At 39.8% G+C, this 23,759-nt stretch overlaps 1 protein-coding gene across 9 annotated transcripts in view; it reads right to left on the bottom strand.

Annotated features, from left to right (window-relative positions):
- Positions 1-23,759, bottom strand: part of NCOA6 (nuclear receptor coactivator 6) — a 100,804-nt gene that overhangs the window by 25,158 nt on the left and 51,887 nt on the right. For 6 of the 9 annotated variants that reach the window (XM_032858833.1, XM_032858824.1, XM_032858826.1 and 3 more), the window contains 6 exons: positions 21,287-21,442; positions 14,787-14,909; positions 10,027-10,155; positions 8,464-9,342; positions 6,159-6,305; positions 1,456-2,572 (listed from right to left, as the gene is read on the bottom strand). In XM_032858833.1, the coding sequence (XP_032714724.1) occupies positions 1,456-2,572; positions 6,159-6,305; positions 8,464-9,342; positions 10,027-10,155; positions 14,787-14,909; positions 21,287-21,442 (2,551 nt within the window). The remainder of the gene's footprint in view (positions 1-1,455; positions 2,573-6,158; positions 6,306-8,463; positions 9,343-10,026; positions 10,156-14,786; positions 14,910-21,286; positions 21,443-23,759) is intronic. The other 3 variants (XM_032858832.1, XM_032858827.1, XM_032858828.1) reach the window with 3 other exon arrangements.

Here is a 23,759-nt window from a genome sequence, read left to right as displayed (position 1 = left end):
AGAATTAGCAATCCCTCGGGGCTGATGAAGACAGCAAGAATGCATACTAAAGGCAACCGAATAACCTTGCAATTTTACTCCTAGACTACTGGGAGGGATAAATACCCTCCCAGTGTAGTAGGTTGATAGCCGTAAAGAATTTAACTTAGAGTTATTGGAAAAATTAGATAATTGAAGGTCTTATTAGGTCTGAATTCAGGAAAATATAGTTTGTTAATATACAGTTATAGACTTTTAGAAGATTTAAGAAGCAGCAAGTGAGCATGGTATAATATTAGAGTAAAATCAAAGAAATATTGTGGGAAGGCATGGAGACAGTCTGTTTTACTTTGAACATTTATGGCTATTTAACTAAAACTTGCCTATTCTACAGTTCTAGCAATTTAATTAACCAATTTTTATAACTGTTAGTCGCTATTCCCTATTAACAAATGTCTCTGAACTCTAATTTTATGATTTAAGGCAGAAAACACAGTTTAATCAATATTCCTTCTGGAAACATTTTATCAAAGCCAAAAATGTGATTATTAACTTAGTTTCAAGACATGCCATACAAATTAATTTTTCTTCCTGCTGTGATCTTGTGAAAGAACTCACCCGGAGAAACTTTACTTAAAGGGTAACAAATTTAAAAGGTCCAACCAACGTAAAACGAGGTTTTAAGCTTCTATGGATGATGGGAAGCCTTTTAAGGAAAGGCATTTGTACAGAAAAACTATTTCTTTTTTTTTTTCTTTTTTTTACAGTAGGCTCCATGCCCAGCACAGAGCCCAACATGAGGTTTGAACTCACAACCCTGAGATCAAGATCTGATTTGAGATCAGGAATCAGATGCTTAAATGACTGAGCCACCCAGGTACCCCCAAAAAACTATTTCTATTTGAGACAGCGAGGAATCTCCATAAATTGTTTATATCTCTAAAACACACTTGGACTTTCTGGCTCCCCAACAACCATTAATAATCTGAACGGCTTTGTGGAGGTACAATATGGTAGCACTGGCTACTTTTCAGTGTCTATGTGCCACAATCCCCCTAAGACTATAGACTTAAGAGACATTTATCAGCCAATTGCAATATATAAACCATGTCTGAATCCTTATATGAACAAACTATAAAAAAAAGAATTAAGATAGAGAAATTTGAACATTGTCCAAAAACGTGAGAATATGAAGTACTGGTTTTTCTACATGTTAATGGTATAGTGTATTCATTAAAAACAAAACAAAACAAAACAAAACCAACCATCCTTATCTTTCAGAGATACATAGTATTGAAATATTTACAGTCAAATCAAAAAGGTGATGGGGAAATGAAGGCAAGATAGGCTATGAATTGATAATTGTTGAAGCAGAGGGATTTCATACTGTTCTAATTTTATATACATTTAAAATTTTCCATCAAGTAAGTCCACATAGAAATAAATAAGATTCGAGGTGAAACTACCACAACCTACTTTAGATCTTGCTGACTATTTTTCTTCTTCCGAGGGGGTTTCTTCTTCTTCGGTTTATTTGCGTTGGTATTATTTTGCTTATTGTTTACCCCAAAATGGCCCGCAGAGATGTCACTCTGCAGTAAGTTCACCAGCAATGGGCTTGTTAGTGTGACATCCTTATTGACTGGGAAGCCTGGATTCTGACCACAGGACATCTGATTTCCATTGGGTGCTCCACTGAAAGGTGCATTGAAAGGCATCCCATGGCCTGAGAAGTGGTTTCCCGAGGCACTGTTTCCCTGCATGGCCTGCACGTGGGGGGGAACCATGTTGCTTTGTTGCATGCTAACATCAGGCATCATCTGAGACAAACTGACATCGTTGTTTGCTGTAGTAGCAGGATCACCATGCTGCTGGGCCAAGTGTGGGCTGGGTCCTGGTGGTCGCAAGACCTGCCCCTGAATCCCCATAACCTGAGATGGACTGTTGTTCACGGGCCCTTGCTGTGGCAGCATCTGTCCTGATATCTGTCCCGTAAACTGCACCATGTTTCCTTGCATGTTTGGAGTTGGTCCCCTCATTATCTGTGCTGGTCCCGGCATGACATTGGATTGGTTCTGAGTGTTAAACTGTTGCTTATTCCCCTGCATCTGATTGGTCATTATCTGCTCTATCATTGGGTTCTGTTGGAGTAAAACTTGGCCCTGAGGCCCCATCATCTGGTTATGTGGTGCCATCATTTGTGGGCCCTGCTGGGGAAGAATCTGCTTGGGTGGGGTCATCCTTTGAGGCGAGGGCCCAAGATTTTGGCTTTGAGGGTTCACCATCATCTGGCCCTGAGGCATAAGCTGGGCCCTTGAAAGGATCATAGGGTTCTGAGGGTTCAAGGTTCCTTGTTGCTGGACCATCTGGCCCTGGGAGGGCACAATCTGCTGGTGCATGCTCATCAGCTGAGATGGTGGGCCCTGTTGAGGCTGGCCTTGCATGTTGCCCAGGTTCACCTGAGGAACCCCAGAACTACCAGCCTGCTGGCTGTTCATGTTGCCATGAATTCCCATGAGGCTGGGCTGCATCATATTGGGTGGCCCATGGGACACCTGCATCTGGTTTTGAGGAGGACCAGCTCCTTGCCCACCTAAAAAGAGAAAAAGAAAGGACAGTTTCAAAAAGAAATAGTCTTATCTTATTGATATCAAGCTACTCAAATTATTAATTGGAAAAACACTGATCACCCACATGTCCACTGACCAACAAAAACAAATATGCTGGGCTTCACATATTTTCTGTGGCTTTTCTTTTTTCTTTTCTTTTCTTTCTTTTTTTTTTTTTAATTTAGTGAGTGAGAATCATTTGAGAGACAGAGGGAGAGAGAGAGATGGCAAGAGGGAGCGGCAGGGAGAGAGGGAGAGAGAATCTCAAGCAGACTCCCTGCTGACCTCAGAACCCAACGTGGGGCTCAATCCCAGGACCCTGAGAACATTACCTAAGCTGTAATCAAAAGTCAGATGCTCAACGAACTGAGCCACCTAGGCACCCCTTCTGTGCTTTTCTAAGTATGGAGCTATGACTTTGGAATGATTGTTTACATTCCCAATGACCATACAAGAGAAGGGGAAATTGTTTCTTTACTCCTATTTGTTACCTTAAAGATAAGATTTTGAAGACCGATAGTTTACTCTTTTCAGATTAAAGAGAAAGGCAGCTTCTCATTATTTAAAAATGACATGTAGCTACTTTAAGGTGAAAAAAATTAATGAAAAGCACTGTAGGCTAGTGAAATAAGCTCTGCTTTAGAGAAGTCCAGGAAACAACAATGTGATGCATTCTCTTGGGAAAATCTTGACAATATTGAGAAGATATTTAAAAAATGCTTCTTGGAAAATGAATGACTCTCAAAGATTATGTGTGTCGTATCTGGATGCTGTACATGAAAAGAAAGAACACTTAATACCTCCGGAGGACAGGTCTTCTCTGCCCCAATGTGGTAATATTATTATTTTTTTAAGATTTTACTTATTTATTTGAAAGAGAAAGACTGACAGAGCAGGAATGGGGAGGAGAAGGAGAAGCAGGCTCCCACTGAGCAGCGAGCCCAATGCAGGGCTCAATCCCAGGACCCTGAGATCATGACCCAAGCCAAAGACAGAGGCTTAACCCACTGAGCCAGCCAGGTGCCCCAGGTAAAAATTATTTAATCCTGATCTGGAAGCTGGGACTCAACTGACAGACAACCCAGAAGCTGTAGACAGAGAACAATTAACAAGGGATATTAAAACTTCACTGACCGTCCCCTGTGGCAGTCCCTGATGGATCATATGGGACATGTCCTAGACGTCTTGGTTATTTCTAATTTAGACAAGGATACTGCAGCCGACTTGCTGCAGTGTTTACTTATTGCTGAGTCTTTGGGATCTTCCTATAGTTGCCTGCAATATATCCCCCTTTTTACTGAATAACCCTCTAGAGTATTTATTTTCTCTCTCTTTTCTTTGTAACTTTTACGTGGACTAGAAAGTGGCAGCCATATGAAGTTATGAGACCAGTCCATGCACCAGCCAGGGAGACACGGGACAAACTCTACCTTGTTCACATTACCTAGAGTTTTTCTGAATCCCAAAGAAGATTTTCTAAACTAGCCTTGTAAACTCTTTTTAAAAATTTTTTGTTTTGGGGCACCTGGGTGGCTCAGTGGGTTAAGCCTCTGCCTTCGGCTAGGGTCATGATCGCAGGGTCCTGGGATCGAGCCCCACATCGGGCTCTCTGCTCGGTGGGGAGCCTGCTTTCCCCTCTCTCTCTGCTTGCCTCTCTGCCTACTTGTGATCTCTGTCAGATAAATAAATAAAATCTTAAAAAAATTTTTTTTTGTTTTATTTTTATTTTTGAGAGAGAGAGAATGGCAGTAGGTACAGAGGGAGGGAGAGAATCCCAAGCAGGCTCCACGTCCAGCACGGAGCTGGACATGGGGCTCAATCCCACAATGCAAGCAAAATCAAGAGTCGGATATTTAACTGACTGAGCCACCCAAGTGCCCCTAGCCTTATAAACTCTAAACTTGAACCCCGTGACCACTGTATATACCACACACACTGAAAATACCAGTGTCTAGTCATTTGATCAATATTTATTTACTGAGCACCTAATATGTACAAGATACTTCTGGTGCTAAAGTAGTATCAGTAACAAGATAAATCACATCCCTGATTCCTTGGCATGGCAAGAGACAATAACACAGACAAGCATTTTTTCAGGAAGAAGTAAAAGCTAATAAGAGAAATAGAGTAGGGTAAGAGACAGGAGTAGAACTAGCTTAGGATAAATGAAGAAATCGGAAAAATATGTGCATGTAGAAGGCACCACATAAAAAGACAAAATAGCTGGCCTGGGTGAAAGAATTATGAATGATTTTATCACTGTTTTATGACCTCCTACAAAACTCATGAATTCACCTAACTCAGGAATGCAGTTTTGCCATTAGCAGATAGGGAAAGTCAAGTAGTTTGCCTACACTTCTCTCACCCTTTAAGAGGTACTTTGAACTTCTTAAAAAAAAAAAAATTAAGTTAGAACTTTCTTGCTCCTTAGTGATTTACAGTTAAAGTTGGAACCACGTAACTAAATTAATTCCAAGTGGGGTTGGGGAGTTCTTCACAGAAACTATTTATGCTACCTCAGTCCAAACTGAGAAAGGATAAGATTAGTCATGTGGTACCTAAGTAACCGGGAACACAAAGGCTGGGCATATATAACACTGCTTTACAAATTCTTTTTAGCCATTACAAATTCTTTTTTAGCCATTTTTAGCCATTCTGTTCCATCCCATTTCCTCTCCAAAACTACTTATATACAATACACTGTTGGCATTAAATCTATACTGATCGAAGTCTGGCCTTCAAACACTACATTGTAGACCAGAATTTAAACATTCTGCACAAACAAAGCTAATATGTACTACAGAGAGATTTAAAAAGTTGCAGTTCCCCCAAAATGTCATGTGCCTCTGTGCTTCTATACCTATAGTTTCCTTTACCAGAAATGTCTTTTGCCCTTTTATTAACTTGGGAGCTGGAAAACTATGGCCCGTGGGCCAAATCAACTTCCAGTTTCTAAATAAACAGTGTTTGGAACACTGCCATGCTCATTTGTCATATTGTTAGTGGCGACTTTTGTGCTATGACAGCAGAATTAAGTAGTTGCAATAGTGACCATATAACCTGGAAAGACTGAAATATTTACTACCTGGAGTCCTTTACAGAAAAAAAAAAAACAACAAACGCCGATCCCTGCTCAAACTCGTTTCATTTTTCTTTTCTTCTTCTTTTTTTTTTTTAAGATTTTATTTATTTATTGGAAAGATACCGAGAGAGAGCTAGAGAGCACAAGTCAGGGAGAAGGACCAGCAGGCTCCCCGCAGAGCAGGGAGCCCAATGCGGGGCATGATCCCAGGACCCTGGGATCATGACCTGAGCTGAAGGCAGATGCTTAACCGACTACACCACCCAGGTGCCCCTCCAGTTCCATCTTCTTTCCGTAGGTGCTTTTAGGTTCCTAAGACACTGTACCTACATTTGCCGTATCAGTTATTGCCCTTTAAGAATAATTTTGGTTTGAGATTAAGGGAAAGGGCCAGGATTTATACCTATCCGTATATTCTTATCGCCTATCACGGTATCTAGCACACAACGCTCAATAAATGCTGGCTGAATAAAGCACAGAAAACAAACCTGCATGCTGGACATTTTGATTTGCTTGCAGCTGAGGGGCTCCTGAATTCCCAGGGGTGGTTGCTGTGGTCGAAGGCACCTGACCTTGCATAAAGTTCGGATTGGCCTGTCCTGCTGAGAAGCCAGGTGGGAGGCGTTTAGGCATTCCTTAATAGAAAACAATGAGTAAGGCAGTTACCTAGCAAATTTATACTCTTGCTTAGATGTGGAATGAATAAGGAAGGATGAGCTGCATGAAGTCTCCACTGGCTTAGCTTTCTCTGTCACACTGGTAGGATCTTTAATAATAAGGTTGGGAAAGATGGTTAAAAAAATCAACACAATCTCTTACATGAGCATTGTCAAAATGAAAAAGAAATACTAAAAAATTTACACTTAGAACATGCCAAGGAAGAGATGGCAATCTGCTCCCTAAATGTGATCTGAGGCCACGTCACAGCAAGGTTTAGGGCTCACTTTTCACTATAATACAACAGACCCCAAAACTTTACATACTTTAACATAGGCACCAAACGATATATTTATTTATATTTATGACCTGAAAATACCAGGTGGAGCCTTCTTCCACCCTTGGCTTGCAGTCATTGTGCCCAAATTGATCAGAGATGCTATAAAACAAAGAGAGTAAACTCTCTCATATTTAGTTTAGTAAATTCTCTCATATTCAAACAAATTGATCAGAGATGCTATAAAACAAAGAGCTGGGTCCTGATACTAATGACAGGTGATTTTTTTTTCCATTGAAGGAAATGGATGACAATCTCTTTTGTGGAAATTTCCCCGAATATTGTGCTTATCTCTTGGGAAGAGACAGGAAATTAGAAACATTCCATAGGAGCTTCCAAGTGAGGCTATATTAAATTATCATCATGCCTTCCCCTTTTAAGGTTTGCTATAATTCCAACAGCTACGGTACCAAAAGCCATGCTCTTATGGAATCTTATGAACATATTACTTCCTCTTATAGGAAAGTTTAATTTCAGAAAACAGATCTGTAAGAAGGAGGATCTCAGAACCCACTCATTGTTTATAACACAGGCCTTGATGTGGCCAGATCACCTAGGTGAGCACATCATCTGCTCTATGAAAGCATCAAGACCTAAAGCTCACTTAAAAAATTTTGTATTAGTCCATTTATTTTTAAGGACCAAATTTCAATGTCCTAAAAAACACTGTGTAAACAAATATGCACTTGTCCTTTCCTTAGCAGTGACAAGTCTCCATTTGCATACTTCCACTGTAATTAAATCAGTAATCACATTTGTAGGAGGGACTACCCCACTTCCACTGATCCAGAGCTAGATGCCCAGAACAGTGAATTTGGAGCTGAAACATTCTTGCATTTTCTAAAAACTTCTTAGGATTCAAATATTATAGCCTGCAAGTCAGCAAAATTAATTACAAGAGAGTGAAAAGACTGATGAGCAACTTAATTTCACCAGAAACTATGAGAACATGCCTTTGCTATGTTGCACTAAAGATGCAAGGGGTTTTTTCTGGGTAGGCAATGGGTGTCTTTTGGTGGGGACATGTTTATCAGATGACAGTATTACTGACACTCTCTATACCTTACTGAAAAGCTCCAAGCACATTCATGTGCACTAGATCAATGATTAATAAGAATAAATAATAAACATGGAGATGGATAAGTTTTACTGTAATCGTTTTACCTCTCACACATTAAGCTCCATTGCTTTTTCTTCATACAAGAGGCACCTTACAAAATAAATAAATAAATCTCCTTTAGGTATAACTGGTGGAATTCCCTCTCTAAGGAGCAGGCATTGGCATTATAAAATTATAAAAGTCAATGATTTCTGAACTTATTCCCCTTTAACACTTTAATCAAATTTAACAAATACCATGCTTACTACTTTACTAAGATTATCAAAATTGGAAACTTGAAGGGACTTTTCCCCAAAAGACCCTGTATTTATTTTTCCATTTTTGCTCTACTGCATAATCTTACTTTTTTTTCAACAGCTGAGCAGTTTAAGTTAATACAATGCATGTTTCTTCTGGACATCTTAATTTATTAGTCCAAGATCAAGCAAAAATAATTTGAAAAACAAAATGGAAATCTCTATATTGAATTTTACCTGCATTTTTATCCAGAGGGCTAGCTTAAATGTAACCAGTAAGATGCTGCATAATGTATCAAGTTAACTAAGTTATATTAAGTGTCACCACTATATCCACAAAGCCAAAAAATTACATCCTCCCTCCATTAACTCTAAAGATTGAAGTTCTATTAAGATCTATCTCCAGTAAATTTACCAACACAAATAGCTTCAGTGTTCCTCACCTCCTAGGCCTGGATGTAAACTCTGTGGCCCCTGGTTTGGTGGTTGCTGCTGCATCACCATGAAGTTAGGTGGCACATTTCCCTGTTGAACCATAGGATTCCGACCGGGAGAGCTGACAGGCTGTTGAAATCCCTGGGGAAGTGGGTTATTTTGAGGTGGCCTTGGTCCCATCTGCTGCTGAGTTTGGTTAACCGTTGGGGAGGATGCAGGGGATCCCTGCTGGAAGGAGGAGGGTGAGGAGGCAGGAGACTTGTTGGTGAGGTGGGGCTGCTGCAGGGGGGTTGGGACCCTGGAGGGCCCTCCCTGCAAGCTCTTCATCTGAGGAGCTGTGAACTGGCCTGGGTTGCTCATCTGAGGAAAGTTTGTATGGGCTTGTGAGGCCTGCTGGCTGCCAAAGGGATATGGAGGGGGAGGGTGGGAAGGTGTCTGTACCGTGGCTAAGGATGGTCTTGCCTGGAGTTGCTGTTGCATTGGGCCAGGCAAGGGAGCCTTCTTCCACCCTTGGCTTGCAGTCATTGTGCCCAGAGAACCCTGGGCTGGAGGAGGCTGAAGGGCTCCAGAAGGCAGCTGGTTCCAGCCTGGAGGAACAGGCACCTGAGTTGGGGCAGTAAACTGGGGTCGAATTCCCTGTGGCTGTTGCTGCTGATGTTGCTGTGGGGGTCTTGCCTGTAGCTGCTGCTGCTGTTGCTGCTGCTGCTGCTGTTGCTGTTGCTGCTGCTGTTGCTGCTGCTGCTGCTGCTGCAGCTGGGGAAAATTAGCTGGGTTCATTTGTCTGTTCACAGGGACAGGCTGCATTGGGTGGTGCGGGGGAGCTAAAGATCCTGAGGGGTGATTCTGCGGCTGCATATGAAGCCCAGAGAGGAGTGGATCCATTGCATCTGTTTAAAGACAGTTAACAAAGCAATAATTAAATTACTGCAACCCAGATCCTACAGCAGTAGTAAATCCCCTGGTTCCTTCAATGAGATGCTTGTGAGCACCTTCTATATGCAAAGCAACATAACCAGGCGACAGAAAGGTAAGTATTGTCTAGAAAGAGCTTATGGTTCAAAAGTGGGTAAAAGAGCCAAAAATAAAATGTGGAGAGCAGTATTTTCCAAAGCATATCCTGGGGAACTTCTTCAGTCATTAGCATTACAAGAAAACAAAATAAAATATAGTCAGTTAGGTTTGGGAAACAACTGAACCTAACCAGCTTAGAAGGGTTTCTTCACTGCAGGACTTTCAGCGTTTCCAAGAGGTTAATTGTGAATCCCTAAGAGGAAGGATAAAGCATGAAGTGTTTACCAAATTTATTACAGAATTCTCTGCCATGAAGTATCCTGCAGGACTTTGTAGCCGAAGGAATGCATTTTTAGGAATGTTGGGTTATAATTGATAAGGGAATGAGAAATTTTTAGAGGAAATGATGACTTTTAGCTTGAAGACATAGGGGAGCTTTTATAAAGAAGGTGGCATTTAAGCTGGGAGTTAAGAACTTGATATCCAAGACAGCTGAATTTTGTAATGATCTCTGCAAAGAGTTCCAGCCTCTTCAAACCACAAAGACTGGAGGTCATTACCTGACTGAGAAGCAGGGCGAGGAGTCCTGGGCTGCAGCTCTGAATTGGGGCCTGGTGCCATCATGGAAGATGACACATTTACATTCTGTGGGATCATAACAGTGGCAGGGCTGGTCATCCTTATTAATCCTGAAGGAAAAAGAAAATCCCTAGAATAGAGTACTGGAATTGGTACAACATTTGTTTTTAAATAAAATATTTCAAGAATGTAACAAGATACAGAAAATTTCTGTACCCATCATCTACTTTGTTAAAATCTCCCCCATTCCCTTCAGATACATAAGTAGATACAGCAGAAGCCCCCTACCTCTTCCCAATCTCATTCCATTCCCTCTCTCTTACCTTTTAATTGGGATTAATAGTTCCATGCATGTTTATCTTTATTACATATGTAGGTAAACTGCACAGCATTTTTTGTACGCTTTTAATCTCTGTATAAGTGGCATCATACTCTGTCTTCTTCAGTTTCCTTTTCCCCTTAATATTACGTTCTGAGATCCATCCATCTTGACTGCTCTAATAATGATCCATTTTATGGAACCCATACATTCATTCTGCTAATGAACAGTTAAGGTTCTCCCTCCTCCACCCCAATTTTCATTCTTACAATTCTGCAATGTCATGTATTCTTGTGGACATGTCTTCAGACTATATACTCTGAATTCCTAGGTTTTAAGTATAAAGCATCTTCTATTTTACTAGATATTGGCAAACTGCTCTCAAAAATGGTTACACCAGGGATGCCTGGCTGGCTCAGTGGGAAGAGTGTGAGATTCCAGATCTTGGGGTTGTGGGTTCAAGCTCCATGGGGGAGGTGCAGAGATTTTTTTTTTAAATAAATAAACTTAAAAAAGAGTGGGAAAAAAAGCGATTATGTGAATTTATGTTCCAACTGGCAGTCTGAGAACTACTCTTGTTCCATATCCTTCCAACTTCCAGACTGTCAGATTTCTTGAGATTTGGCATCCATATTAATAAGTGAAAATACATGATCATATCTTCATGTCTCTTTGATTTTTGGCATCAAGATTAAAATAACTTCAAAAAATAGCTGGAGAGCATCTTTCTTCTTTGTCTATGCTCTGGAAGAATTATCTGTATCTATTCTTTAACTGTTTAGTAAACTCACCTAGAAAACTATCTGGGCCTGTGAGTTATACTAATTGATTTGCAGGGAGACAAATTTTTAATTATTTCAATTTCTTAAATAGTTACAGATTTTTGTAACAGCAGGGGGAGGGGCAGAGGGAGAAGCAGACACCCCACTGAGCAGGGAGCCCTATGTGATGTGATATGGGGCTTGATCCCAGGACCCCAAGATCACGACCTGAGCCAAATGCAGACACTTAACTGACTGAGCCACCCAGGCACCCCTCTATTATTTTAATATCTTTTGTCAACAGACACACTTGACTTAAAAAGTCTAAACATGTGATCATTATTGCTAAATGAGCCAATACTTATTAGATTTACCCAATGTTTACCATTTAGCTCACCACTCCTTCTTAGATCTTATTTCTTCCATCTTAGGTTCAGTTTTCTTCTTCCTGAAGTAGATTCTTGAGCAGTTCATTTAGCAAGTCTGTTAATGGTACCTTCACTCAGTGTCTTCAAAAATGTCTTTATTTTATAATACTCTTTATAGTATAGGTAGGCTTAAAATTCTAGGCTGTCAATTATTCTCTCATCACTTTGTAAATACTGTTCCAACGTTTCCTGGTTTTCAGTGTTGCTGCTGAGATATCAGCTGTGTTCTGATAGCTTTTTGTTTGTAAAAAATTGGTCTTTTGAGTTGCTTTTAACATTCTCTTTGTTTTTTTCATGCTCTACACTTTTACAATTTTGTGTCAAACATGGATTTATTTTTATTTACATTCTCAGGATTTCTGAGGATTCACATCTTTCACCAATTTTGGAAAAACTTCAGCCATTCTCTCTATTGGTCCTCCTAATCCTAGATCTATTCTTTCACTAACTATATGCAACTTGGCCAGACTCCTCCCATTCCGGTTCTTTAGTACTAGCAATAGCATCATTATTATCTCTCATCAAGCTACCACAATACCAAATGCTCAGACCTCAGCAGAGAACTCGAACTACTGACCCCCTACTATAGGTACCAAGCTGCTACTGTACATCTTCTATGCGGCATTCCATAACAGCCCAATAGCACGGGTCCTGACATATAATAGGAACTCTGCAAATATCAGCTTCAGGGTTCAGGGCTGATCCACCTTCAAGCATGAGCTCAAAAGACTGAAGGCATTATTATCTCACTTGTTTAGGTGAAGAACTGCTGCTTGGAGAGGCACAGCGACTAGCTTGAAGTAGCCAGAAAATGGTACTACTAGGATAAAACTTATAGTTTCAATTTTATACGGCCAAGTCTATAGTTTCAACTTTATACGGCTACAGTTCACAACAATGGCTTTATAAATTGATGCTCTCCATTCTTCTGTATTTCTTCAAGAGCTATATGGTACGAGGGGAGGTAAATGACTGGGTATAGTTTCAGGTGGTTACTATGCTTCAACCAGAGTGGCTGTGCTTTTCTGGTTTAGTTGAATAGAAGGTCCTGCAGCAGAAAAAGTTTGAAAGCCACTACTATAGTGAAAAGAGTATTGTACTGGGTGTTAGGTCTGTGATACTAGGCCACTGCTACTTGACCCTGGGCAAACTGCTTCCTTTCTGTGAGCTCCAGAGTTTCCTCAGCCTTTTTTTTTTTTTTTTTTTTTAAGATTTATTTACTCAAGAGAAAAATGAGAGAGCATGTGCATGCATGGGGGAGGGGCAGACTTCCCGCTGAGCAGGGGGCTCAACACAGGGTTCCATCCCAGGACCCTGGGATCATGATGTGAGCCGAAGGTCACGCTTAACCGACTCAGCCACCCAGGCACCCCTGAAGTTCCCCCAGCTTTAAATGAGAGCCAGCTCCAGAGGTGGAAAAGGAAGGAAAAGCAAGTCCTGAGGCAGATTTAAAGTTTGGGACGAGAATCCAAGATGGGGGAGGAGAAGGTGACCTTAGTTTTGTTTGGTCCCAGGAATTCAGCTAGATAGCTGTCAAATCATTCTGTACACTTGTGAACTCAACTGGAGATTTAAGAAAAGGATAGCTACAACTCTACAAATAGAAAAGCAACCACTTTCTGCAAGAATGACAAGACGGAAAAACTCACCTCAAAAAAGAGAACAAGAGGCAGTATTAGGAGCTGGTTCTCTGAAAGAATTAATAAGATTGATAAACTCCTGGCCAGATTTATCAAAAAGAAAAGAGAAAGGACCCAAATAAATAAAATGAGTGGAAGAGGACAAATCATAACCAACACTGAAGAAATACAAACAATTATAAAAACATATTATAAGCAACTGTTTGCCAACAAATTAGGCAATCTGGAAGAAATGGATGCATTCCTAGAGATGTATAAACTACCAAAACTCCCCAATGTCTATAGCAGCAAAGTTCACGATAGCAAAACTATGGAAAGAGCCCATTGACAGATGATTGGATAAAGAAGGTGTGGTGTTATATATACAGTGGAATACTATTCAGCCATCAAAAAATGAAATCTTGCCATTTGCAACAACATGGATGGAACTAGAGGGTATTATGCTAACCAAAATAAGTCAGCCAGAGAAAGACAAATATTACATGATCTCACTCATATGTGGAATTTAAGAAACAAAACAGGGTCATAGGGTAAGAAAGGGAAAAATAAAGACAAAATTAGAGATGTAGACAAACCATAAGAGACTCTTAATCATAGGAAAAAAAATTGAGGCCTGCTGGAGGGGAGGGGGATAGAAAGGTTGCTGGAGGGGAGGAGGTAACTGGGTGATGGACAGTAAAGAGGGCACATGAAATAACAACCACTGGGTATTATATAAGACTGACGAATCACTGATCTCTACCTCCAAAACTAGTATACATTATATTTTAATTAACTGAACTTGAAAAATTAGTAAAAATTTTTTTTTAAAATAAAGCTTGGGACTCACCAAAAAAATAAAAAATAAAATAAATGAGAGCCAACTCAATTCCTTTTCTTTTTTGGGAGTGGAGGGCAGAGGCAGAGAGAATCTCAAGCAGGCTCCATGCCCAGTGCAGAGCCCGATGCACGGTGTTTGATCTCACAACCTTGAGATCATGACCTGAGCTAAAATCAAGAGTCAGATGCTTAACTGACTGAACCACCCAGGTGCCCCAAGAACCAACTCAATTCTAATATTTTGTGATTCACAGACTATTGAGTTCAATCTCTAAAGAAGAAATTTCAGTTTTATTGGAAAAGTTAGCAAATAATTTATAGCTCTCTCAAATTCTAAGTACCTAAGAACACATATTCTTCCACATATTTCTTCAGATTCCACGTAAGCACACAAGAACTCAGCTCACAGATTCTCAGCCTCAGAGAAAGTGGGAGATGAAAAGCTACATTCTCCACTATGCTATAAACATTCTGAGGCTAGAAAATATTTTATTGATTTCTATCTCCAACACTAAGCAGAGGTCATGTCCTACAAAAGGAACACAATAAAAGTTTGCTGCACAGCTCAGTGCCCATCTATCTACCTTTAAGCATGAGCCCATGCTCTGACTCTACCCTCCTAAGAGTGATTTAAATCTTGCTTTCCTAAACCAGAAAACAGAGATGTACCAGAAACCCCCATCTATTTTGCAGGACCCAAATGATCATACATTAGCAAATAAAGGGAAAAAAGCAAACCAGTAAAATGTCATATAATTGAGTGGGAGATCTCACCTGGACCCCCTGCCATGGGAAATGCAGCCTCCATCCTAACTGAATTTCCTGCTCCCATGGGTCCATTCATTCTCACATCTTGGCTTCGGTTCTGAGCCAAAGCTAGGTTGATAGCACCTTCCCCTGAAAATGATAGGTTATAAAAAGGAAACCATCAGGATAAGATGCAAATGTGGCTTAAAAATAGGTATACTTCAGTTTTCTGTGTTTTTGAAGAATTATGTAAGTTTACCTTCAGAGAAAGGGTAAGTGCAATACCATATAGATCTTCCTTCAACTTCACCTGAGCAGATTTACTTACAGGATGCACAAGGAGAACATAATCAATCCTTACATTACAGCAGATGGGCAATCACTAACGATGTATGGTGTCAGGAGACAGCTTGTAACTCTGAATGTGTATTTTCAACTAGCTCACAGTATGTGCATGTGTGCATGTGTGTCTATGTGTGTGAGAAGGAAGAAAATGTTCTCAAAAATTATCAAAATCCTCAATTACCTTTCAGGAATTTACAATCAGAAGGTAGAGACAGAAGTAGATTAAATGGAGAAAGAACATATGATGGTACAGATGGTACAGGGATACTGTAGTATTTGTGAGCAAAATACCATTTCCCTTTCAAAAACTATAATATAAAGAGATATCCATTAGAGATAGTAATACAATGAAGATTAGATAGATTGCAACTCTTATAGCATCTCATGATAAGACAAACATTTGTATAGCGTTTTAATTTTTATTATTTTTTTAAAGAGTTTATTTATTTATTTGACACAGAGAGAGAAAGAGAGTAAGAGAGCACAAGCAGGGGGAGCTGCAGAGTGAGAGGAAGAGCAGAATCTCTGCTGAGCAGGGAGCCTGATGCGGGGCTCGATCCCAGGACCCTGAGATCATGACCTGAGTCGAAGGCAGAAGCTTAATTGACTGAGCCACCCAGGTGACCCTATTTTTATTTTCTCAAGATTTTATTTATTTATTTGGGAGAAAGTGAGAGAGAGAGAAAGAGCACGCAACTGCCAGGGGCGGGGGACCTTGGGGTAGTAGAAGGAAGAGGGAGAAGCAGACTCCCTGATGATGATCAGGGAGCCTGATCATGACCTGAGCTGAAGGCAGACTTTTAAATGACAAACCACCCAGGCATGCCTGTAGAGTTTTTAATGCTTACAAGATTTTATCTCATTTGAACCTCATAATATCCGGGTAGGGAACATCACTAGAACTGTTCCAATTAATTAGAGGTAACTCTAAACTTAGAGATAGCATAAATTTTACTTGGTTTAGTGATAAAAAGAAATTTCAGGATACTTCCTGCACTTAATCCAAAAATTTTGACTATTGTTACTCTGGATGACAGCACCACCTTGTGGATAGATAGAAGTATAGCTAGCCGGTGGCTAAGGAGGTGAAAGGCAGCATTGCACTGATTGGTACCTTTCCAGCATCATTCCATATTGTGGGGTCCTGGTTTGAGCCAGATGATAAAGCAGGAAACTAATGAGGACACAGTAGTTTCTTCTGTCTTGTCACTGATAAAGTCACCTTTTTGTATTGAGTATTTATACTCAATAGACAGGTAGATTGGACATAGGGCACAAGCACCCACAACTCAACCAGGCAGGTAGATTGGACGTAGGGCACAAACATTCTACTAAGGGACCAATTTCCAAGGGCTATACGATACTCTAAATTGCCTATGGGAGACAGGAATGAAAGAAAAAGAGACTACAGATCTTGGCGGTTTCCAACAAATGGAAGGAACTATTAACATACCAAACTTGCTAAGACACTGTAAGCAGAAAGAGTATTATTCTTTTTTTTTTTTAAAGATTTTATTTATTTATTTGACAGAGAGAGATCACAAGTAGTCAGAGAGGCAAGCAGAGAGAGAGAGGAGGAAGCAGGCTCCCTGCCGAGCAGAGAGCCCCATGCAGGACTCGATCCCAGGACCCTGAGATCATGACCTGAGCTAAAGGTAGAGGCCTAACCCACTGAGCCACCCAGGCACCCCGAAAGAGTATTATTCTTGAAATGGACATCAGATCATGTCAGTTCTCTGCTTCAAACTGCTCCACTGCTTCCTACTGTTGTAAAAATAAAAGCCAAACTCCTCCACACAGGATATAAAGGCCTTAAATGATGTACCTAGTCCAGTGCTATTCAACAGAAATACAATATAAGCCACACATATAATTTTAAATTTTCTAGAAGCCGCAGTAAAAAGGTTAAGAAATACAGGTGAAATTAATTATATTTTATTTAACTCAGTACATCTATTATTTCAACATGTAACTAATACAAAAAGCTAATGAAATATTTTACGTTCTTTTCTGGGAGTGCTAAGTCTTCAAAATTCACTGTGTATTTTACTTACAGCACATGTCAGTTTGAACTAGCCACATATCCAGTGCTCAACAGCCACATATGGCTGGTAGCTACCATATTTAACAGCCCAGATGCGGCCCTTGCCTACCTCTCTAATCTCAACTACACTATTTTCTCCTTCAATAATAAGGATTCAGCCTCAGTGACCTTTTTTTAGTTTATTAGGCACAGCACATTAAGCTGCTTCTCACCTCAGGGCCTTTGCATATGTTGCTTCCTCTGCTTACAACAACAGTTCTCCTGCTGTCTTCACATAAGCCAACTTCTCAATTTTCATGTAAACTTAATTAAGTGTCATGGGCCCCTAAAGACCTTCTCCAATTGTCTTATCCAAGGGTAGGTCACCCTTCTCAGAACATCTTGTTGTTTCTTCAGAGCACATCCATGTAATTACTTACTCATTCACTTGATTTCTTGTCTGTTTTCCCCATCCCCATATAAGGGTAACCATAAATCTGCCCTAGTTCCTTTATACCCGTTGTTCGGGGAGAGTTATTAATAGCACCCTTTCTACTCTCAAAAGTGTCAATTTAGATGATAAATTGTATGGCCACCCTAATTATAACCTTAAGACACAGAACAGTGTCTGATACTCATTAGCTATTTATTGACTATATTATGAATTGTCATCTTATAACCTTACAAAGAATTATACGCATTTTTCTATATGATGAATGCATTCCTGGAAAATCCCACATTCCGTAAAATCTCACACTGAAAATTACAGATTTTACAGGAAAAAAACAGTGTTGTTGGAACAAACTCAAAACCTATGTGGCTTTTCTAATAAAAACAGTAACTGGTGGAGACAACATATCCAGAAACATTTACAATGGCAATGCCTGGTCACAGGTGCTGAGATAATGCAGATGCAAAAGAGCTCGGAGCCAGTGGGGCTGCCATTAAAGCAGGCACAGGAGGACGTGAAACTTGTCACAAGCCAAGAGCCATGCTAGTCTGGGGGTGCATCTCTGAAGAAAGGTATCTGAGTGTCAATTCTGATTCTTAATTATATTAAAGTGGAGCTGAAAGGATTCCCACCTATGCAGCAGCTAAGCTTGTCTATTGTTTTCTTCCTGATAATCATCCTGTTTCCACTGTTTCAGCTTCCCTTGCCTTCTTTATATGAATGGACAGAATTTCCACATTATAGTGCTATCATTCCCCTACTTACCAACTGCATATCAGCTAACTGGTATCAAAGAAACATATGTGAAGTTCACTGCAGGCTCCCAAGCTTGCTGATTAGGGGTCAGCAAACCACGGCCTGTGAGCCCAACCCAGCCTGCTGCCTGTAGAATTAAATAAAGTGTTACCAGAACACATCCATGTTTATTCACTTACATATGCTTATGGCTGTGTTGCACCACAACCAGACTGGAATTGTTGTGACAGAGATCTTAGGGCCCACAAAGTCAAAAAAATTTATTCTCTGGCCTTTTACAGAAAAAGTTTGCAGACTCTGCTTTAAATCACCATGAATGAATAGAGGCATCACAAAATGTCCTCAAAAATGATGTCTTCCCAACTCCCTGGCCAAAACTCAAGAAAGAAGGGTACAGAGAGTATTCTTCAATGGAAAATAGGCTGTTGGGGAACAACCTGTCCCTGAACCCCTGCAGCAGACACCGTGGCAGTGGCAACATCTCCTCTTACGATGTACTAAGACATAAGCTTGTTACCAGTTTCACAGGCAAAGCTGCTGCCACCACTTTCAATCCTGCCTAAATTCGGAGGGAGTGTGGAGAAAAGGAGATCACCCGGGATACACATGTGTAGCCTAAAAGTTAAAGAACTCTCTTCTGTAATGTGATAATCATTGCCATATATGAGTTTCATAATTTCTTGAAACACGTTATCTATTTTACTTCCTTGATGGTACTTAATTTATGGCTATAATAATAAAGGCCAGCCCCTTATCCTTCTAAGAAGAACTCACAGGAAATAGCTCTGATTAAAAGAAGAAACTGGTGTTTCTTTTCTCCATTAGAAAACACTACAACATAAAGTCCCAAAGCCCTTCTAACTCACATAAATAGGTAACAGAGACTATAAAACATTTAGAGTTTTGGGGCACCTGGGTGGCTCAGTCAGTTAAGCATCTGCCTTCAGCTCAGGTGATGATCCCAGGGTGCTGGGATTGAGCCCTGCATGGAGCTCCCCTGCTCAGTGGGGAGTCTGTTTCTCCCTCTGCTTCTCCTATCCCCCTCCCTCCCCATGCTCTCGCTCTCTCAAATAAATTCTTTTTTTTTTTTTTTTTTTGGTAAAGATTTTATTTATTTGACACACACAGAGAGAGAGAGAACACACAAGCACAAACAGAGGGAGCAGTAAGGCAGATGCTTAACTGACTGAGCCACCCAGGTGCCTCTAAATAAATAAATTCTTAAAAAAAAAATGTAGGGGGTGCCTGGGTGGCTCAGTGGGTTAAGCCTCTGCCTTTGGCTCAGGTCAGTCTCAGGGTCCTGGGAATGAGTCCCACATCAGGCTCCTGGCTCAGCAGGGAGCCTGCTTCTCCCTCTCCCTTGTCTGCTTACTTGTAATCTCTATCTCTCTGTCAAATAAATAAATAAAATCTTTAAAAAAAATTTAGAGTTTTTAAGAAACAACTATGTGTTCCATAAAACATAAAGAGCCTCTATAGTTTTATTGTAGCCAAAAATTGCTTTACTAAGTTCATCCTATATCCTTTAGATTGCCGTGGATTAATTTTACTTTCCTGGGTCCTTTTAAATAATCCAACATTTTTCACAATAGACTGATTGTTCTTTAAACCACTATTCCCTTGTTTATCAAATGATGGGATTTACCCCATTTTTCAAAATACACATAATCCTTTCTAACCTCCTCTGCGCTCTCCCATACCTGGTACTTGTATCTCTCACAGTCTGTCTCCCTCACCAATGTCAGGAGCTTCTTCTGAGTTCATAACAGCAAGGACCATATTATACTTATCATGGTATGCCAAGTGCTCAAGCAAAGTGGTGCTATTCTGTGTGTGCTTCCCTTGTTTTCATTCAACATCTGTTTACTAAGGAACCTAACACGTTCCAGACAAGCAGAGCTACAACAGTGAACAAAACCAGACGTGGTCTCTGCCCTACTGGAGCTTGCAGTCTAGGGGAGAATAAAAGAACAGTAAAATAATTGTTCTGATGAAAGCATTATATAAATGATCTAAAAGAAAAAAACAGACTCTTGTGAGAGCACATAAAGGACACTGACTTCATCAAGGAATTCAGAAAATATATCCTCAAGAAGATTTAAGCTGACACTTGAAGGCTGAGTAGGTGTTAACTAAGGGGAAATGGTAAGGGACAACATTCCATATGGAGAAAACATAAATGCAAAGGGCCTGCGGCAGGAGGAAGAAATGCATTTTCAAGGAACCAGAAGAAAGCTGCAGAGGCATGAACAGACAGCAAGGAGGAGAGTTGTATGAGTTAAGACTGGATCAGAAGGGTAGAGGTCAGACTACACAAGGCCATGAGATCACTCATGGTAAGAAGTTTAGTCCTCATTCTGTAAACAACAGCTAGCCATAGTGGGGGTGGGGGGGTGTGTGTGTAAGAGAGAGAGAGAGAGAGAGAGAGTGAGTGTGTGTGTGTGTGTGTGTGTAGTCCTCATTCTATAAACAACAGCAAGCCATAGAGGGGGTGGGGTGGGTGTGTATGTGTGTGTGGCATATTTTCATTTTGAAAAGACCACTCTGGCAAAATATTTGAAAAATGAATACTGCTACAACAGGACCATTCAAATCCTCCTAATCTCTGTTAGATGAATATAGAAATAAATACTAAAGCTTATTTGGTAGAAGGAAGCAAATGAAGTTAGATATTCTTTAAAAGACAAATCAGTTACTGGTTAGGGTGCCAGTAAAATCCTAATCTGATAGACCGACAGACAAAATCGGACAAGGGAATGGAGTCTGAGGCTGTGGAAGCTGAAGCAACAGGACCCAGACAAAGCCTCAATTTCTCTTTATCCTAAGGTGTTGCGATGTGAAGTGCAGGTTACATGAGTTACTTGGCATTCTGAAACACGAGAGGAACCAACAGGCAGCAGAGAAAATCATGCTACGTTATGCTGTTGATATGATTTGGGTCCAGCAGGGCACCTTCAATCTGGACGGAGAGAATCCCCAGATCCCGAAGCTGCTGGTTGTTGCTCTGAGCCAGCATCCGGAGCCGCTCCGCTGCTTCCCGGGGGATGTTGAATGTCACTCGTACACTGTTCCAGGGCTCCACCTTCTGTACCTTTAGTTTGCTGGATTCTTGGTCATGAAAGAAAGCGAATAATATTAGTAGTCTTTTCGCCACCAGAAATGGGACAAACACACACCACATACGACAAACAAACCAAAAATAAAAGAACAAGACAGAGCATTGGCTTGGAGTAGCTGTGAGAGCTTAGTCTTTGGCATTAGCTAGATTTCAAATCTAATCCCAGCTTTACCACTTAGCCACCTGGGTGGTTATGAACAAATTATTTAACCTTTTTGAAAGTAACCCTTCTCTTCTTTAAAACCAATATGACATTGTGAGTACTATATATGCCAAAAACCTAACACAGGACCTGATCATGCACTAAACACATGGAAAGCAGTAAGATGGAGTAGGGAATATAAGAGAGAAGAAGAGAGAGAGATAAGTTTAAATGAATAGACTTAGGTCTATTTCTGGACTCAGTTCAATGTTTGTGAACTGGCATCATGAGAACATTTAAGTCTCAAATTTCAATGAAACTCTATAAAAAATATGAGATGCACATTATGTCAGTTCATACTCATTTTTAAATATTAACAAGTATCTCTGTGCAAGATATTCATAAAGACAGGGAGAAATCATTTCTTCTAATTTAAATTCTTCAATTTAAATTTTTATCTTTGATTTTAAATGTTTTTCCTGCTTTAAATAAGAATATAATTTTCACCGAAGCATACTGAAGGGAAAAACAATATAATTTCATAACAAAGCTTCAGTTAGGATATGAAAACATTATATTTCACCACGTCTAAAAAGTCAATGCAAACTTCAGGACATGTTTTTAAAAGAAGAGACAAAAGTTAACTGAGGAGGTTAAAGTTGCTTGTAATTGTGTTTTACAGATGGAAAGTAAATCGTAGGCCCAGTTAGCTGATAAAAAAATCTTTTTTTCAACAACCCCAGACAAAATAATTTTCTCTTTTGTTATGAACTTGGCTAAATGGAAGTCTTTGGTATACTCTACTCAGATATACATTACAATATAAAGAAAATGGGTCATACAGGTATATGTGTTGTCAAAATCAGATATAGCTACAGATAGAAGAAAGTGCCTGCATGTTGCTTAAAGCCCCTTCCAGCTCCAAAATCACTATGAAAGGGGCTGACATTGAAAGGTCTAACTTACTGAAACATGGAGTTCACTTGTTCTAATGTGTAAAAAAGAGACAACTTGCTAAGAGCAGTTAGAGAATACAAAGAAATTTAGAAAGGATTAGGCAATATTTAGTTCAAGTCTATTTTACAGGTGAGGAAACAGGTCAAGCAAGGCTAAGTGATCTGCCTCGAATCCTGTGGTTACCTAGTAGTATCAGAGATGGTATTAACATCCACCCCTGATTCTCTGGTCAACTTCCTTTCCATAACACTTATGCCTCCACATAGCAAAACACAGGAAGCTAGGGATCCTGGTTACACAGAGTACAGATGCTATAGGGCTTCCTCCCAATCTAAGGAGTACTAGAATCTTATACAAAGTCCAGACAAACATCAAATTTGCTTATGGTATTATCTATTTGTGATATGGTTACCAAAAAACTCCTTGCCTATAACGTGGTTATATTTTATCAGATGTTTTTTTTTGTTGTTTTTTTTTTTTTTTTTTTTTTGTGAAGGGTTTTTTTTTTTAAATTTTGACTAAATTTTGTTTTTTTTTTTTTTTTTTTTTATAAACATATATTTATTTTTTCCCCAGGGGTACAGGTCTGTGAATCTCCATATCAGATGTTTTTTAAACTTCCATCATATTTGAAAAGATCTGACTAAAAATACTTTTGGACCAAGAATACAATCTAATATATGGTGACAACATCATAAATCTGGGTTTGGTAATTTATTTGAAAGCCATAAACTGATTCAGCTATCTAGCTATGTATGTTTTATTTTATTTTTTTTAATATAAAATTAAAGCCCCACTGTGGGGCTTGAACTCACAACCCAGAGATCAAGAGTCAAAAGCTCTACCAACTGAGCTAGCCAAGAGCCCCTGATTCAGCAATCTAAGCCAAGAAAAAATGTGGGTTATTAAGAGCAAAGAACAAATTGATGCTCATTGACACTCTTAACTCTGTGTAATATGATATATTATGATTATAATATAGATTTGATTACATGTATGCTGCTGTAGCCTGGAAAAGCTCTTATATTGTGACGATGATTATGATGACAATGATGGGGATAACTACAACTTTCAACACATTAAATTCTCTAATACTACGCTTCACACAGAAAAAAAAAAACAACTGTTGAGAAAATGACAGCCTTCCTCCTGACATCAAATCTCAAAGGAAGAAAAAAAAACCCACCAAGCCTAAAAAAGCTAATCAG

This window comes from Lontra canadensis, unplaced genomic scaffold (genome assembly GCF_010015895.1).
Source record: "Lontra canadensis isolate GAN:19392208 unplaced genomic scaffold, GSC_riverotter_1.0 scaffold16, whole genome shotgun sequence".
In the NCBI taxonomy this organism is placed as follows: Eukaryota; Metazoa; Chordata; class Mammalia; order Carnivora; family Mustelidae; genus Lontra; species Lontra canadensis.
Note: the sequence above shows the minus strand (reverse complement) of the source record. Positions and strands in the feature narration are given on the sequence as shown.